General features: G+C 42.3%; 1 protein-coding gene across 1 annotated transcript in view; it reads right to left on the reverse strand.

The window, feature by feature from the left end:
- The window catches only part of LOC122941766 (pleckstrin homology domain-containing family G member 4B-like), a 45,328-nt gene that overhangs the window by 6,561 nt on the left and 19,368 nt on the right, over positions 1-19,399 (reverse strand). Inside the window, exons 7-9 of the mRNA XM_044299182.1 lie at positions 18,970-19,219; positions 18,400-18,489; positions 15,720-15,941 (exon numbers count right to left, since the gene is read on the reverse strand). Of these exons, the coding sequence (XP_044155117.1) occupies positions 15,720-15,941; positions 18,400-18,489; positions 18,970-19,219 (562 nt within the window). The remainder of the gene's footprint in view (positions 1-15,719; positions 15,942-18,399; positions 18,490-18,969; positions 19,220-19,399) is intronic.

Raw genomic sequence — 19,399 nt, forward strand, 5'->3', positions numbered from 1 at the left:
GCATGCTTGGCCAAACACCAGTTCGGCTCGAGCATCTCGATGCTCGGCACATGGCTGTATTCGGCCGAATACCGCATGTGCTCGAGTGCAATGCTCGAGTCTCCTCCCCGCATGTTTGTTGGCTGCGTAGCAGCCAATAAACGTGCAAGTAAGTACTGCCCTTCACTGTAATGCCGTAGCCATGTTGGTTACTGATTACTGTGTTTAGCTGTCCGGAACGCTTCATCGGGTGCTATATAGCACCCGATGACACGTGTTCGGCTCAGTGTTAGTCAGGGAGAGCTGTTCTGAGGAAGGGAAAGATAGTGTAGGGAGTGAAATTAGTATTTTTTTTCCGTAGAAAAACTTGTCAGAGACCCAAAAGTCCTTTGAAAAATTATTGTTGTGTGTGGCAGCAGCAATATATATTTTTAGCGCAACCTGCGCTAAATAGCGTGCAATAGTTAGGCCGCTGCAGACAGCGACATGATCTGCGCTACATCTCCTGTGTAATGTGTGCGTATTCCAAAATTATCAGTGACATCCAGTGTACTTTTTCCGTAGACGGTGTCCGCTGCGGACAGTGACATTACCTGGGGTACATCTCCTGTGTAACATTTCCACATCCCAAATACCTGTGACATTCCCTGTAATTTTATAATTTTATATTAGCCGCTGTTGACATCAGTGACATTATCTGCGGTATTTCTCCTGTGTAACGTTTCCACATCCAAAATACCTGTGACATTCCCTGTAATTTTATATTAGCCGCTGCTGACATCAGCGACATTATCTGCGGTATTTCTCCTGTGTAACGTGTGTGCATCCCAAATACCTTTTTTTATTTTTTGGGCGCATACACTTACAAATCCTACGCTACTATACGTGTGACATACTTTCAAACATATATAACATTTAATGTGAAGAAGGCGAGCAGTAAGGGACAGGGAAGTGGCCGTGATGCTGATGGTGCATGCAGAGGCCATGGCCCTGGGTGCATTGAAACTGTGCCTGCTGCCAGAACACAATAAAAACAATCATCCACGATACCTAGCTTCATGTCCCAGTTTGCAGGGTGGCGCAGGACAACGCTCTCGAAGTCAGACCAGTGCAACCAGGTGGTCGGTTGGATTGCAGCAGATAATGCTTCCAGTCGGTTAATCACCACCCTGTCTTCCACCAAGTCCAGTCTCAGTAGCCAAGAGTTTGGTCAACACAATCTTCACCATTATCCTCCTTCCTCCCACCATGGAGAGTCTTGCCAAACAGGTGATCCCACACTCGGATATTTCGAGGAGCTCTTTTCAGCGCCATTCCTTCATTTGGGCCTCTCAACAAGCCTGCTTGAAGAGGGACATGAGATCTTGTGCCCTGATTCCCAAACTCTTGAGCATCCACAGTCACAAGAAGATGGCGGTGGGGAACGGCAATTAGGGTTTCACGAGGTGGATGATGATGATGAGGCACAGTTGCCAATAAGTCAACGGCAATTACTGTCTCAAGAGGTTGATGCTGAGGATGAGACACAGTTGTCAATAACTGAGGTTGTTGTTAGGTCAACAAGTCAGGAGAATGAGCAGAGTGAGGAAGTGGAAGAGGAGGTGGTGGACGATGAAGTCACTGACCCAACCTGGGAAGGTGGCAAGCCGAGTGAGGACAGCAGTACAGATGGGGAGGGATCTGCAGCACCGCAACAGGCTGGAAGAGGCAGTGGGGTGGCAAAAGGGAGAAGGCAAGCCACACCAAACAGGCCCGCAACTGTTCCCCAGAGCATACCCTTGTGGAAATCTCCCTTGCCAAGGGGTAGGTGTTCCGCAGTCTGGCGCTTTTTGAGGAAAGTGCAGACGACAAAAATTTTTTAATTTGCAACCTGTGCCATACAAAAATGAGCAGGGCGTGAACATTAGCAACCTCACCACCACCAGCATGATCCGCCACATGGCATCAAAGCACCGTAATAGGTGGGCCGAACGCCTGGGTCCACAATCTGTGTCTGTGGGACACACCACTGCCTCCTCTATCCCTGTGTTTCGTGCTGGCCAATCCCCTGTAGAAGGCGCAGGCCCGGATGCCTCCTGCCCTGCACCAGGACCTTCGCAAGCAGCATAAGTGACCACATCCACTTCCGTGTCCCAGCGCAGCGTACAAATGATCTTACCCCAGGAATTTGAATGCAAGTACAAATACCCAGCCACCCTTCCACAGGCCATAGCACTAAATGCGCAACTTTCCAAATTACTGGCCCTGGAAATGTTGCCATTTAGGCTTGTGGACACTGAGGCCTTCCGCAGCCTGATGTCGGCAGCCGTCCCTCATTACGCAGTCCCCAGCTGCCACTATTTTTCACTGTGTGCCGTGCCTGCCTTACATCAGCATGTGTCCCGTAACATCAACCGTGCCCTGACCAACGCAGTTACTGGGAAGGTATACTTAACCACTGACACATGGACAAGTGCTCGTGACCAGGGACGCTACATTTCCCTGACGGCACACTGGGTGAACATTGTGGAGGCCGGGAGCCAGTTGCACCCTGGGATGACACAAGTGCTACCGATGCCAAGGATTGCGGGCCCTAATTCCATCAGGGTTTCCGCCACCACCTACGTTAGTGGTTTCAACCCCCACTTCTCCTCCTCCACTTCAGAATTATCCTCTTGCAGCACCAGTCAGCCATCAGTCGGTAGCCAGAAGCAGTATAGCACTGCAGTGGGGAAGCGTCAACAGGCCGTGCTTAAGCTGATCTGGTTAGGTGACAAACAGCACACCGTCGCAGAGCTGTGGCAGGGGATAAGAGACCAGACTGAGCTGTGGCTCTCGCCACTCAACCTAGAACCAGGCATGGTTGTGTCTGATAATGGCCGTAACTTGGTGGTGGCTTTGGAGCTCGGGAAGCTCACACACATCTCATGCCTAGCCCACGTCTTCAACTTAGAGGTTCAGCGGTTTCTCGAAACCTACCCCAATTTGCCTGAACTACTGGTGAAGTTGCGCCGCGTGTGTGCCCATTTGGATGATGAGGAGGAGGAGCACGAGACGGTTGCCTCCGCTACAGAGGGTAGTACCCATGGAACTTTAATTCCATCTGTTCAGCGTGGATGGGCAGAAGAGGGGGAAGAGGATGAGGAGATTGAGAGTCATCCTCCTGATGACAACAGCGGAGTCTTGCCTGTTGGGACTCTGGCACACATGGCTGACTTTATGTTAGGCTGCCTTTCCTGTGACCAACACGTTTTACATATTTTGGACAACACCGATTACTGGTTGTTCACCCTTCTCGACCCCCGCTACAAAGAGAACTTATCATCTCTCATTCCTGTGGTGGAGAGGATGAGCAAAATGGTGCAATACCAGAAAGTCTTGTGGAAAAATTGCTCCAAACATGTCCAGCTGACAATGCTGGCAGCAGAGTACATAGTTCCTTGGGCAACCGAGGAGGGGAGATGAGGGAAACATACAGCAGTTCAAGCAGAGGCAAGGCAACACTCTCCAAGGCCTGGGACAGTTTCTTGACACCCCGTTGTGTAATTTGTCCAAGCTGGACACATGACACGAACTGGAGCTCTACGCCTTTAAGATGATGGCCTGCCCTGCCACCAGTGTTTTGTCAGAGCGGGTATTTAGTGCTGCTGGGGGCATAATAACTGATAAGTGCATCCGCCTGTCAACTGAAAATGCTGACAGGTTGACTCTTATTCAGTCCCTCGCATATAATGTTTTAGAGGGTCAGCTCAGCAGCTGTTTTTGAGGGTCACCAGCAGGCCATCAATCATAATTTTTCAAGGGTGTATGATGCCCTTCTTTATGTGTAATAAAGGGTGTATTGGAGTGCCGGTTCCTTGTAATTTTTGGAAGCCCTTTCACAGTAAATAAACATATATAAGTAAATATACTGGAAAGAATGTTTCCTAACAATTTTTCCTCTAAAATCAATTTTATCTTCGGTTTTGTGCGTATAAATGTCAATGTCAGTCTGTAAAAGTGGCGTACTACTGGGACAACATCGTTCCCAGCAGCGACCTGGGAGTCCAAGATGCATTCAGACATCCTCCCCATGCTGTTCCCGAACCATTTCGGTGGTGTTTCCATCAATTTGTGCCCTTTTCCTAGGAACCGGACACCCCCCCCTCTTCAGAGCAGGGGGTGCCTGGTTTAATGCTCGGGTTCTCCCATTGAGTTCCATTGTGCGACCGAGGTGTTCGACCCGAGCACCTGAACACTTTGGTGCTCAATCAACACTAATGAGCTGCGGTTAGTGAATGAAAGGACTGCTGGCTTCCCTGCTCTCCGGCAATGATAGGTATATGAGGGGGCCACTGGGAGGTCATTATACTGTGTGAGGGTCCCTTACACAGCATAAGGACACCCAGTGCCCCCCACACACAGTATAATGACCCCCAGTGCCCCCCATGTAGTATAATGATACCTAATGACCCTTCATTCAGTATAATGACCCCTAGAGACCCTATTCAGTATAATGACCCCCAGTGACCATGGGGGCCACAGGAGGTCATTATACTGAATGGCGGCCACTTGGGATCATTTTTCTGAATGGAGGGCCATTGGGGCATCATTTTACTGTGTGGGGACCACTGGGGGTAATTATACTGTGTGGGGGGCCACTGGGGGTCATTATACTTTGTGGGGGTCCACTGGCGGTCATTATACTGTGTGGGGGGCATTGGGGGAGTAATTATACTGTGTGAAGGGCCACTAGTGGCCATTATACTGTATGGGGGCCACTGGGGGTCACTATACTTTTTGTGTGGCACTGGGGTCGGTATATGGTGTGGGGGTCACAGAGGGACATGTAAATGTAAAAAAATGCCACAAGGGGGCCCACTGAGTTATATCGGCCAAGGGCCCACATAAACCTGGAGTCGGCCCTGAGTGTCAGGCTAAAAGGGTTAGAAATAGCCCCTGCACCTCTTACAAGAAAACACGTATCCTTTGCATAAAGCACTGTTGCTATGGAGTAACGCCTGGCCCTGTTGCCAAGTTCAATTGTTATGTGACTATAACCTGCCAATTTACTAAAGAATATGTCAGTAATGTACATTATACATTTTATGTTGTGTTATTACATGCCATTATAACACAAAGGTTGTCTGCACTACACATATGGATGACCTATACAGCAGGGATGGCCAACCTGTGGCCCTCCAGCTGTTGTAAAACTATAATTCCCACCATGCCCTGCTGTAGGCTGATAGTTGTAGACAGTCTTGGCATGCTGGGCGTTATAGTTTTGCAACAGCTGGAGAGCAGCAAGTTGGCCATCCCTGCTTATAGAGGATTAGGGAGCTGGAGGCAGACAGTGCAGTACACAGTGTAGTGGCCAAACTGGGGTACTGCAGCTCAAGTGAATGTGAACTGAGATGCAGTATGCTGGCGTTGCAAACCACGCAGTGTATGGAACCTTCTACTTCTTCCATATTCACTTCTGGCTGCCTGAAACAGATGATCAGTGGGGGTGCCTTGTCAGACTCCCCAACGATTTGATATTGATGACCTATCCTAAAGATACGGTAGATCGTGCATATACTGCGCTATTAAGCTGCTCTGAGATGCCAGCAAACTACTCAGATGTGTTACATATGTGCTATATGGATCTTACACCACTGAGTAAATGCAAGCTGGGGTATCACAAGAGAAGATATTGTACTAGGTGGGTGAAATGCCCTGGGCATAGCTGTCTAATGCAGAAATAGGAGAAATATGATCCAGCGTGTAAATAAAATCTAAAAATGTATTGAAGTAAATCCATAAAAAAACACATCTCCAATTGTATAATGCTGACTTGTTTCGACTGACTGCAGCTAAGACCGCTATAGTTGGTCGAAACATGTCAGCGATGTATAGGAGGGGATGTGTTTTTTAAAATCAATAAACTTCAATACATTTTTGGATTTTATTTACCCGCTGAATCCTGTTTCTTCTATTTCTGGACTACCTGGGCGTGAGAACACTGTGGATCTCTGCTGTGATTTGGATTACTGACAGTGAGTGTGCTGGACTTTTATTTATGAATGTATAGCTGTCTAATGGTACTAAATGTTGCAGGTAATCTGGGGGAGTCATAAACCTTGGGCAAGATGGACATTGCAGGTAAGACACACTGATAAAAATGAGACACACACTGTTTAGATTTGACTGCACTGTGATATACATGTGATGCCAGGTAACTAATCCACTTATTCCAGGCATTATATGACACAATTAGCCATGCAGTCTAGAACATAAATATGTGGCACTGATATTCAAGAAAACAGGAAAATTTTCCACTTGGGTGAATAAAGGGTTCACTTGCTTTAACTCATTGGAGTGCCGCTCTTTTTTCCGGATCCATTGATTGGGGCTACAAGTCCATTCCCCTGGAGACGTGCACCCGTATTTCTTTTCTCGAGCTAGTGCCGCCAATTTTTCTTCATATATATATATATATATATATATATATATATATATATATATAGAAAAAGAAAGTCCAGCGGGAGCACCAGCCTGAAGAGTGGGTGCAAAATCCAAGGGGGATGACGGCAATCCCCAATAGTATAATCGAAGAAATAGGACTGCACTCCAGATATTGATGAAAAAATCAAGAAACTTGATTTTTTCATCAATATCTGGAGTGCAGTCCTATTTCTTCGATTATATATATATATATATATATATATATATATATATATTTGTGTATATATATATATATATATATATATAGTATTCACCCCCTTGACTTTTTCGTGTTTTGTTACATTACAGCCTTAAATTTAATGTTTTGTTAATCTGAATTTTATGTGATGGATCAGAACACAATAGTCTAGGTTGGTGAAGTGAAATGAGAAAAATATATAAATAACACTATTGTTTAGAAATAGAAAACAGAAAATTGGCATGTGTGTATGTATTCACCCCCTTTGTTAGGAAGCCCATAAAAAGCTCTGGTGCAACCAATTATCTTCAGAAGTCACATAATTAGTTAAATTATGTCCACCTGTGTGCAGTCTAAGTGTCACATGATCTGTCATTATATATACACACCTTTTTTGAAAGGCCCCAGAGGCATCACTAACCAAACACTGCCATGAAGACCAAGGAACTCTCCAAACAAGTAAGGGACAATGTTGTTGAGAAGTACGAGTCAGGGTTAGGTTATAAAAAAATATCCAAATCTTTGATGATCCCCAGGAGCACCATCAAATCTATCATAAACAAATGGAAAGAACATGGCACAACAGCAAAGAGACGGCCGCTCACCAAAACTTACGGACCGGGCAAGGAGGGCATTAATCAGAGAGGCAGCACAGAGACCTAAGGTAACCCTGGAGGAGCTGCAGAGTTCCACAGCAGAGACTGGAGTATCTGTACATAGGACGACAATAAGCCGTACACTCCATAGAGTTGGTCTTTATGGCAGAGTGGCCACAGGAAAGCTATTACTTTCAGCAAAAAACAATAAGGCATGCTGTGAGCTTGCGAAAAGGCATGTGGGAGACTCCCAAAATGTATGGAGGAAGGTGCTCTGGTCTGATAGGACTAAAATTGAACATTTCGGCCATCAAAGAAAACACTTTGTCTGGCGCAAACCCAACACATCACATCACCTAAAGAACACCATTCCCACAGTGAAACATGGTGGTGGCAGCATCATGCTGTGGGGATGTTCTTCAGCAGCCGGGACTGGGAAACTGGTCAGAGTTGAGGGAAAGATGGATGTTGCTAAATACAGGGATATTCTTAAACAAAACCTGTACCACTCTGTGCGTGATTTGAGGCTAGGACGGAGGTTCACCTTCCAGCAGGACAATGACCCCAAACACACTGCTAAAGCAACACTTGAGTGGTTTAAGGGGAAACATGTAAATGTGTTGGAACGGCCTAGTCAAAGCCCAGATCTCAATCCAATAGAAAATCTGTGGTCAGACTTAAAGATTGCTGTTCACAAGCGCAAACCATCCAACTTGAAGATGCTGAAGCAGTTTTGCAAGGAGGAATGGGCAAAAATCCCACTGGTAAGATGTGGCAAGCTCATAGAGACTTATCCAAAGCGACTTGGAGCTGTGATTGCCGCAAAAGGTGGCTCTGCAAAGTATTGACTTTAGGGGGGTGAATAGTTATGCACATTGACTTTTTCTGTTATTTTGTCCTATTTGTTGTTTGCTTCACAATAAAAAAAAAGCCAGAAGTTTACATACACTATATAAATAGACACATATGCATGTTTTTCTCAATACAGTATAAACCTTTCCTGTTTTTGGTCAATTAGGATTACCATAATTATTATTATTTGCCAAATGCCAGAATAATGAGAGAGAATGTTTTAAGAAATTTTTATTACTTTCTGCAAAGTCAAAAGTTTACATACATTGCATTAATATTTGGTAGCATTGCCCTTAAACTGTATGACTTGGGTCAAACATTTTGGATATTTTTCCACAAGCTTCTCACAATAGTTGGTCGGAATTTGGGCCCATTCCTCCTGACAAAACTGGTGTAACTGAACCATGTTTGTTGGTCGCCTGGCTCGCACCTTCCTATTCAGCTTTGGCCATACATTTTTAATAGGATTGAGATAAAAAAAATGTATAATAATGGACAGAGCACTCAAAGAAAGCCGGGACCATGTGATTGAACAAATAATACACTGATATTTATTGTGCTGAGGTCGGCACTAATTAATGCAATAAAACAATAAGAAGGTAGCAGCATAGAGTGTATACAATGTATGGCTCTATGCTATTACCATAGCAACACAGTAAAAGTAGCAACAGTACATATAGTAACAGCCCAAATTGCAAGGGGTAAGTGACAGGAAGAAATAGCAGTTGTTATTCGATAAATTTTCGATGAAATAATAACCCAATGTCCATATAGAGGGTATAAAACCCTAAAGAAAATCGGTGGATACCGATCCTATCAAAGTTCTTACAAAGCAACGTTCAATTAGCTCCACTAGATTTCGAGACCACAACCAGTGTTCATAGAATAACTACCCCACACCTGAAAACAGCGGCGTCCCGCTGAAGCGGGGTAGGTAGCGGCGTCCCGCTACTAAACAACTTGCAAGTGATTTTTACCTTTGGATAGACTAGAACTTCGGCCAGACCTCGGGATATTGTCGCTCCCCAAACGTGCCTCCGTTAATGCGGCACTGTTTTATCAGGAGGTTCTTGTTGGTAAGGACTCGACTGGTGGGTTTTTCGTCACCGCCTAGGCCAATAATTGCCGGCCTTCTGTTGGTTAGTCCGCAGTAATGCTGTATTGATGACTTTCGTCGATTTAAACAGCTCACCACCGATCACTGGCAGTCGATAGTTGGTAATAGGTCTTTCAATGCAACAAACGTGGGGGATGTAGCACCAGACGCGTTTCGGGGTCCTAATTCTCACCCCTTCCTCAGTGGTATACATCCCCTTTTCAAATCCCCTCTTTTATAGTAGAACTCTTTCATGGTCTCATTGGCTAATTATCGAACATCAGATCCGGTATGTCAATTCGTTCAGGTGTCCGTAATTATTGCCCGATATCATCCATAGTGAAAATAATAAGAGAGAACGAAAAATAACAGTTTTCCTCCTTTAGCAATTAGCTACATGTTTACAATTTCATATGTTTGCACATAATGGGCCCATAATTTTTCTCTAGAAAAAAACGCACTTATGCACCTTGCGTTATTGATGCGGCATATGTGCGTTTTTCCTTTTTATATGTAACCATTGCCCAATGTCATCCATAATAAAAGTAAAAAATAAGAGAGAACGAAAAGCAACAGTTTACCTCCTTTAGCAATTGGCTACATGTTTACAATTTCATATGTTTGCACATGTTGGACCCATAATTCTTCTCTAGAAAAAATGCACCTATGTACCTTGCGTTATTGCTGCGGCATATATGCGTTTTTTCTATTTTGTATGCAAAAGAAGGGCCCCTCCCTTACCATTGATCCAATAAGTAATATGGTGGATACTCGACATAACGATAGGAATACCCATTCTTATTACACTGGAAACAAAACATCCCGATTTCTCCTTTAGCAGTTAACTACATGTCTATAATTTCGTACATATATGTATAATGGGCCCATACGTCTCCTATAGAAAAACGCACCCGTGCCGACTGCGTTAATAATGCAGCACACGTGCATTTTCTTCATTTTTGTATGAAAAACAGGGCCAATACTTAACATCACAATAGTTATACACATTCTAATAAAACCAATCAGTCCTAAGTAGAATATAAATATAGGATACAGTAACATTGATAAAATCAATAAAACTATCTTGTGTTAAAATCCGGTATTAATCAAGTTAAAATTCCCAAAAACTGTTCTGTACTCTTGAGGGTTGTATCGAAGTGGGAACCCATATGTGAAGGAGAAACCAAGTCCGGTAAAAAACAAAGACCCGGTTAGTCATCAACACATGGGTGCCCACTTGGGATTCATAAAAATCCAAAGAGCTCAAATTCCGCATTGAGGCCCTTGGGTAGCAGGGTATCGAGCTCGAAAATCCTTTTGGCTTCGAGCCTAGACAGCCTTTCAATATGGTTACCGCCCCTCCACTCTTTGTCCACTTTGTCTATTGCTAAAAACCTCATTCCTGAAGGGTCCTGATTGTGGCTAATTTTAAAATGATACGATAACGAATGATTTTCAAACCCTTTACGTATGTTGTTCATGTGCTCTGATATCCGTTTTTTTAAAGATCTTTTAGTCCTGCCAACGTATTGCCATTTGCATGAACATTCTATAACATAGATAACGTTTTCAGAGCTACATGTCAGACAATCCTTGATTATGTGGCGATGGTTGTTAGTTGTTGATACCAATTTGTTAGTTCTTTTTTGGAAAGACGTTAGTTTGCAATTGCCACAATTGCCACACCTAAAAAAAAAACTTGCAGGCCCATCCAACTAGAAATAGTGGATTCCCTATTTGGGTGTCTCTTAACTGTAGGAGCCACTTTAAGGCCCAGATTAGAGGCTTTCGAAAAAGTGATTTTTGCATTGGGTGGCATTAATGTGCATACAACCTTGTCTTTTTGCAACTAATGCCAATGTTTTGTTATGATCTGACGTATCTTCCTGTAATCATCACTAAAGGGTAAGATCATTCTCAAGACTTCTTGGCTAGACTGGGATTGCTGCGCTGTTCTGTCCTCAAAAAAAGTCTTTCTATCCATCTCTTTGACCTGCTGCAGTGCCTTATCTAAAATCTCAGTAGGATAGTCTTTCTCCAGGAATTTCTCCTTCATTTTATTCACCTCTATATCAAATTTTGCCTCTAGTGTGCAGTTTCTTTTGACCCTTCGGAACTGGCCCTGAGGGATATTGGTTAGCCATCTTGGGAGGTGGCAGCTATTAAATAAAATGTAACTGTTTCTGGCAGTGGGCTTAATGAAAGTACTACATACTATGTCCTTGTTTTTTATGCTAATATTTAAGTCCAAGTATTCAATGTTCTCCTGACTCGTTATTCCTGTGAGAAAACCTGCAGACTTTCTTTCCCACTTTTCCAGACAAAAAGGATGTCATCGAGTTAACGCTGCCAGAGCACCAGGTCCGTCCCCATCCTCGGCAGAATGGTTTGTCTCTCCCACTCCGCCATGAATAAATTAGCAGAACTGGGGGCGAACCTGGTGCCCATGGCAGTCTCCTGTGTCTGCAAATAAAAATCAATACCTTCAATTAAAAAATTAATTTGTTCCACACTCAACCTGTCTTCCAATGTTAATTGGGATCTTACAGCCTCTTACCCTTTTTCGTGGTCTATTATTGTGTACAGGGAATGGATGTCCAATGACCCCATAATGACACATTGTATTGGCCCTGTTTTTCATACGAAAATGGAGAAAACGCACGTGTGCTGCATTATTAACGCAGTCGGCACAGGTGTGTTTTTCTATAGGAGACGTATGGGCCCATTATACATATTACGAAATTATAGACATGTAGTTAACTGCTAAAGGAGAAATCTATTTGGGATGTTTTGTTTCCAGTGTAATAAGAATGGGTATTCCTATCGTTATGTTGAGTATCCACCATATTACTTATTGGATCAATGGTAAGGGAGGGGCCCTTCTTTTACATACAAAAAAGAAAAAACGCATATATGCCGCAGCAATAACGCAAGGTGCATAGGTGCGTTTTTTCTAGAGAAGAATTATGGGCCCACCATGTGCAAACATATGAAATTGTAAACATGTAGCCAATTGCTAAAGGAGGGAAACTGTTACTTTTCGTTCTCTCTTATTATTATTTTTATTATGGATGACTTTGGGCAATGGTTACATATAAAAAGGAAAAACGCACATATGCCGCATCAATAACGCAAGGTGCATAAGTGCGTTTTTTCCAGAGAAAAATTATGGGCCCATTATGTGCAAACATATGAAATTGTAAACATGTAGCTAATTGTTAAAGGAGGAAAACTGTTATTTTTCGTTCTCTCTTATTATTTTCACTATGGATGATATCGGGCAATAATTACGGACACCTGAACGAATTGACATACCGGATCTGACGTTCGATAATTAGCCAATGAGACCATGAAAGAGTGCTACTATAAGAGAGGGGATTTGAAAGGGGGATGTATACCACTGAGGAAGGGGTGAGAATTAGGACCCCGAAAAACGCGTCTGGAGCTACATCCCCCACTTTTGTTGCATTGAAAGACCCATTACCAACTATCGACTGCCAGTGACCGGTGGTGAGCTGTTTAAATCGACGAAAGTCATCAATACAGCATTACTGCGGACTAACCAACAGAAGGCCGGCAATTATTGGCCTAGGCGGTGATGAAAAACCCACCAGTGGAGTCCTTACCAACAAGAACCTCCCGATAAAGCAGTGCTGCATTAACGGAGGCACGTTTGGGGAGCGACAATATCCCGAGGTCTGGCCGAAGTTCTAGTCTATCCAAAGGTAAAAATCACTTGCAAGTTGTTTAGTAGCGGGACGCCGCTACCTACCCCGCTTCAGCGAGATGCCGCTGTTTTCAGGTGTGGGGTAGTTATTCTATGAACACTGGTTGTGGTCTCGAAATCTAGTGGAGCTAATTGAACGTTGCTTTGTAAGAACTTTGATAGGATCGGTATCCACCGATTTTCTTTAGGGTTTTATACCCTCTATATGGACATTGGGTTGATTATTTCATCGAAATATTTATCGAATAACAACTGCTATTTCTTCCTGTCACTTACCCCTTGCAATTTGGGCTGTTACTATATGTACTGTTGCTACTTTTACTGTGTTGCTATGGTAATAGCATAGAGCCATACATTGTATACACTCTATGCCGCTACCTTCTTATTGTTTTATTGCATTAATTAGTGCTGACCTTAGCACAATAAATATCAGTGTATTATTTGTTCAATCACATAGTCCCAGCTTTCTTTGAGTGCTCTGTCCATTATTATACATTTTGTTGCCCCCCCTCCCCATTCGAGTGAGTGTCCTCGTCTGGACAGGTGCACCTCCTTTGGTGTCTAGGTTTCTCTAGTGCAACATCTTCACTATTGACTGAGGATTGAGATCAAGGCTCTGTGCTGGCCACTCCAAAACATTGACTTTGTTTTCCTTAAGCCACTTTGTAACCAGTTTGGCAGTATGCTTCGGGTCATTGTCCATTTGGAAGACCCATTTCCACCCAAGCTTTAACTTCCTGGCTGATGTCTTGAGATGTTGCTTTAGTATTTCCACATAATCTTCTTTCCTCATGATGCCATCTATTTTGTGAAGTGCACCAGTCCCTCCTGCAGCAAAACAACCCCACAACATGATGCTGCCATCCCCTCGTTTCACAGGGATGGTGTTCTTAGGCTTCCAAGCTTCTCCATTTTTCCTCCAGATGTAACGATGGTCATTATTGCCAAAAAGTTCCATTTTAGTTTTGTCAGACCACAGGACATGTCTCCAAAAATGTAGGTCTTTGTTCCTGTGTGCATTTGCAAACATTAATCTGGCTTTTTTATGTTTCTTTTAGAGTTATGGCTTCTTCCTGGCAGAGTGGCCTTTCAGCCCATGTTGATACAGTACTCGTTTCACTGTAGATATTGACACAATCTTACCAGCTTCCGCCATCATCTTCACAAGATCTTTTGCTTTTGTTCTTGGGTTGATATGCACATATCTCTGGGACACAGAAGCCGTCTCCTTCCTGAGCGGTATGATGGCTGGACATTCCTATCTTGTTTGTACTTGCGTATAATTGTTTGTACAGGTGAACAAGGCACCTTCAGGTATCTTGAAATTGCAGAAAACCACAGAAACAAGATAATAATGCACTTATTAAAGCAGATGCAAGCACTATATATGGACTAAGTCCTCACCCTGATATGATAATGTCTGAGACACTTAGTCGATATATTTTGATCAAAACACATCTAAGCCCGCCACCAAGCGTCAAGGTGGTCTCAGGTCAGGCGGGTCCTACGCTAAACCTACCTAAGCCGTTGGGCTTCTATGTTCAGGAGCGCAGACCCCGCACATATGGTGTGCTGCTCCTAGTAACCTCCATGTGCATCAAGCAACCAATGGGAGGAGGAGCAAGCACAGCCATATGTACCACCTAATTAAGGCGCTCATTGGATAGAGGAGGGGGGCAAAAGTGCAGAGGAATGCTACTCCCAAGATACTAGGTGCGCATTCACACTTGAAGGTGCCACTCCCTCAAGCAAACACTACATAAACAAAAAAATCACAGAAAAAACTAAGATAAAAACATCCTGCACGATATGATATAAATTTGCGGATGTCCCTGGCCATATTATTAAAGAAAACCACAGAAACAAGATAATAATGCACTTATTAAAGCAGATGCAAGCACTATATATGGACTAAGTCCTCACCCTGATATGATAATGTCTGAGACACTTAGTCGATATATTTTGATCAAAACACATCTAAGCCCGCCACCAAGTCCATATATAGTGCTTGCATCTGCTTTAATAAGTGCATTATTATCTTGTTTCTGTGGTTTTCTTCAATAATATGGCCAGGGACATCCACAAATTTATATCATATCGTGCAGGATGTTTTTATCTTAGTTTTTTCTGTGATTTATCTTGAAATTGCACCCAAGATTGAGCCAGACTTGTGCAAGTCCACAATTCTCTTCCTGATATCTTGGCTGATTTCTTTAGACTTTCCCATGATGCTACACAAAGAAGCAGTGTGTTTCAGGTGTGCATTTAAATACATCCACGGGTGTGTCTCTAATTAACTCAGATGTTGCCAACAAACCTAACAGAAGCTTCCAAACACATGACATCATCATATGGGCAGTCCAGAATTGTTTAAAGGCATAGTAATCTTAGTGTATATAAACTTTTGGCATTGCAGAAAAAAATAAAAATGCCTTAAAAAATTCTCCCTCTCATTATTCTGGCATTTGGCAAATAATAAAAATTATGGTAATCCTAATTGTCCAAAAACAGGAAAGGTTTATTCAGATTTCATGTCAGATATTGAGAAAAACATGAATATGTGTCTTTTTATATAATGTATGTAAACTTCTGGTTTCAACTGTATATCCACGGACCACTACAGTAGTTCTAACAGGAGCACCATTCATGAACTGAGGGAGCGTTACTAAACTTTTTGCTACAGGCAGCTAAAGGGCTTGATGCATGCCTGATTGCTGGACATAGCATTTAGGTATTAGTCCTCATTGAGAGACCCTATATCCTTCTCTAATTTTGTTAAAGTAGGATGTATTGGAAGGGATTTTATTTATCATAATTTCTTACGTCACAAACTTGAATGTCATCCATGGCAAGGAGATCATTCCCATGACGGAGCTGGAATCTGACAGCCTCCCGGGCAGATTTCAGCTCTGCCTCCCTGGTACTTTGGCCTTTGCACTCCCACTCCATGTCCTGCAGGAGAAGACTGTACTTGCTGATCCGCTGGATGGGTTTTAGAAGATAGGACGAGAGATCCATCTTATCTCCCAACTCCTGCTGCTTCCTCTGTGAAAATAGCACACATTATCATGGATGTCATCCTTAGCTAACACAACAATACACAACCACAATACAGTAAAACCTATAATGACAATATAAAGACATAACTTTGATGGCCCTTATTTAGAATAAACTATGGGCCATGTTATTGGCCTAGCATCATTAGTCTTCATGTGGTTATATCCGGGACAGCACGGTGTTGCAGAGCTGGGGCCTAAGTTCAAATCCGACCAAGAGCAACATCTGCATGGAGTTTGTATGTTCTCCCCGTGTTTGCATGGGTTTCCTCCGGGTTCTCCAGTTTCCTCCCACACTCCATAAAATGGCATAAAATAGTACAGGGGTCATCAACTGCAGGGAGACTACAACTTCCAGCATGCACACTTGCTCAGTGGTTCTGTAACTTCCATAGACGTAAATAGAGCCTGCTTGAGGTTGCTGACCCCTGGCGTGGTAGGTTCATTAAAAAACAAACAATGGTAGACTATTAGCAATGTATGCCTTTACATTGGCATACAGTGGTGCTTGAAAGTTTTATAACCCTTCAGAATTTTCTATATTTCTGAATAAATTTGATCTAAAATTACATCAGACTTTCATAAGTCCTAAAAGTAGATAAAGATAACGAAATCATACAAATTAGTCAAAAACATTTATTTATTGAGGAAAATGATCCAATATCACATGTCTGAGAGTTGTAAAAGTATGTGAACCTTTGCTTTCAGTATCTGGTGTGACCTCCTTATGTCGTAACAACTGCAACTTCTGGTAATTCCTGATTAGTCCTGCACATCAGCTTGGAGGAATTTTAGCCCATTCCCCTGTACAAAATGTTTTAATTCTGCTATGGTGGTGGGTTTTCTTTCCTCCCATGAACTTCCCGCTTCAGGTCCCTCCATCACATTTCTATTGGATTAAGGTCAGGACTTTGAGTTGGTCATTCCAAAACTTTTACTTTATTCTAAACCATTCTTTGGTAGGACGACCTGTGTGCTTACGGTCTTTGTCTTGCTGCATGACCCACATTCTGAACATGTATGTCAACCTCAGTAAGCTGGACAGAGAATTTAGAAAAAGAGCAAACAGCAGGTGGCATAGATTTCAATGAATTACACAGTGGTTATACTAAATTTTTAATTACATACAATTACAAATGTATTTAGATCCAGGTGCTGGTTTGAAAAATGTAGAATGTTTTTCTTGCGACAACCCTTTTAACATTAGCTAGTGTGAGAAAGGCCTTTAGTTGCTTAGAGGTTACCTTGGGTTCCTTTGTGATTTCACAATATTACACCCCTTGCTCTTGGTGTTATCTTTGTTGGTCATCCACTGCTGGGGAGGGTAATAATGGTCTTGTTCTTGAATTTCCTCCATTTGTACACCGTTTGTCTGACTGTGGATTGGTGGAGTTCAATCTCTTTAAAGATGGACTTGTAACTCTTTCCAGCCTGATAAGACTCAACAACTGTTCTTCTGAGGTCCCCAGAAATCTCACAAACATGTAGAGACTTTAACAGATCTTTGTTCTGTAAATAAAACAGGCCACCTTCTCACACCTGATTGTCATTCCATTGATTGGAAACATCTCACTCTAATTTCACCTTCAAACTATCTGCTAATCTTAAAGGTTCACATACTTTTGCCACTCAGAGATGTGATATTGGATCATTTTCTTCAATAAATAAATGAAACTCTAATATTAGTAATATTAATAATAAATCAACACTAATATTTTTTACTCATTTGTTTGATTTGTCTGAAAATCTGATGTAGTTTTAGGTCAAATTAATACAGAATATAGAAAATTCTGACCAAACTTTCGAGCACCTCAGTATGTTACAGCCTTCTTGGTGAGGTATAAATCTGGGAATACCAACATTTACCATCGATGGAAGGCTTTAGCGCAGTGAGAACAGAGCCAAAGCTCCATTTTGTCAGATACTGCAGTGAAAAGGCAACATCAACCTAGTTGTCCCTTCTTTCTAGTGATTGGTGGATTCCCATCCATGAATCAGGTAATTAAAGCTATATTCCAGAAAAGCTATTAAAACATTTTTCCATCTAAATCGATTGAAAAACAAACAAAAAAAAAAAAAAACATGATTAATCATATGGTGCTGAATTGACATGGATTGACTGCTTCCAAGCTTCTCTAGCTTTCACTGAACAGAGCCAATTCCGCTTGAGCTCTAAAATTGAGACAGACTTGTTGCTAGGAATAAACTGCCACATGGTCTTCTATATAACTTTTACCTATCAACCAGTCTGCAACAGATTTCATCAGCTCAGCACCAAACTGTCAATGAACTAAGAAATGAGAAGGTACAAAGAACAGCAACTCTCAATCCACACGTTATCTCTTACTCCCAGGAGGTAAAGTAATGTAAAATATATTATGTTATATAGTAGCTATTAATTGATGTTTCTGCTTCTACATTTTATCCAGAATTTATCTCCACTATACCTTGAAAAACGTTGCTCCATGTTCTTGTAGTAATCGGTCAGACTGAGGTTTGTTCTTGCTGTAAAAAGCATAAAGTCCAAACTTTTCTTTCTGTAACGTGAAACAAATCAGTAATGGAATAAGTACTGGTAACTTGAATTTTATTGTTTTTTCGCACCCTATATTAGAATTAGGCTTCATGCCCGGTACCATATTTTGCATGTAAGTTATCTACATTTTTATGGTCTTTCTACAATTTACAGAACATAGAAAAAACACGGAAAAACATTTTGCAGATCCATTGTTTGCTGAGCAAAATATGGACATGGCCATGAGCATAAAGCCTTATGCTGATTGCACTTAAGCAAATCCAATATTTTGCAAATATGACATAGAGTATACAAGGGTATTGACAACACTCAGCTTATGATTTATTCACACATTTCTAGCAGGAAGCATCTGAAGAACAAAATACTTTACAATTGATCATTTATGGTGAATGCAAATAGTTACCTGTACTGAAGCAGACAGGTCAAGTTCTCTTTGAACATATTAGTGACAGTAACAATCCTTAAAAACTGTTAGGCTTACATGTTTCAGGAAACAGCGCCCAACGTGACTTGGGTCCCTTCTGCAGCTTGTAAGTTCCTGTAGGAAAACATGGCTGTGGAACTCATAGAGTTTTTCCAAGTTTCCAAATATGGCGGCATGCTGCCCACGTAGGGTAGGCGGGAGATCTGGCTGATCCATCTCACTCAGGTAGTGGGAGAGAACATAACCCAGAGAACACACATAATCTTTCTCTGTGGCAAGCAGTTCTTCCATTATTCGATGGAGTTTACTGGACAGGAATTGAATAAAAAAAAATTATGAAGATTTATTGGCATGAAAAACATTTCAAATATTTTCACTGATCCTCCAGATCTCAAAACTATGAATGGTTACTAACTAATAAGTATGGTCATACTAGAACAAGTCCATATATCCCTGTGGACTCATGTATGTACATACTGAAGTCATG

The sequence above is a fragment of the Bufo gargarizans genome, chromosome 6 (assembly GCF_014858855.1).
Source record: "Bufo gargarizans isolate SCDJY-AF-19 chromosome 6, ASM1485885v1, whole genome shotgun sequence".
Lineage (NCBI taxonomy): Eukaryota > Metazoa > Chordata > Amphibia > Anura > Bufonidae > Bufo > Bufo gargarizans.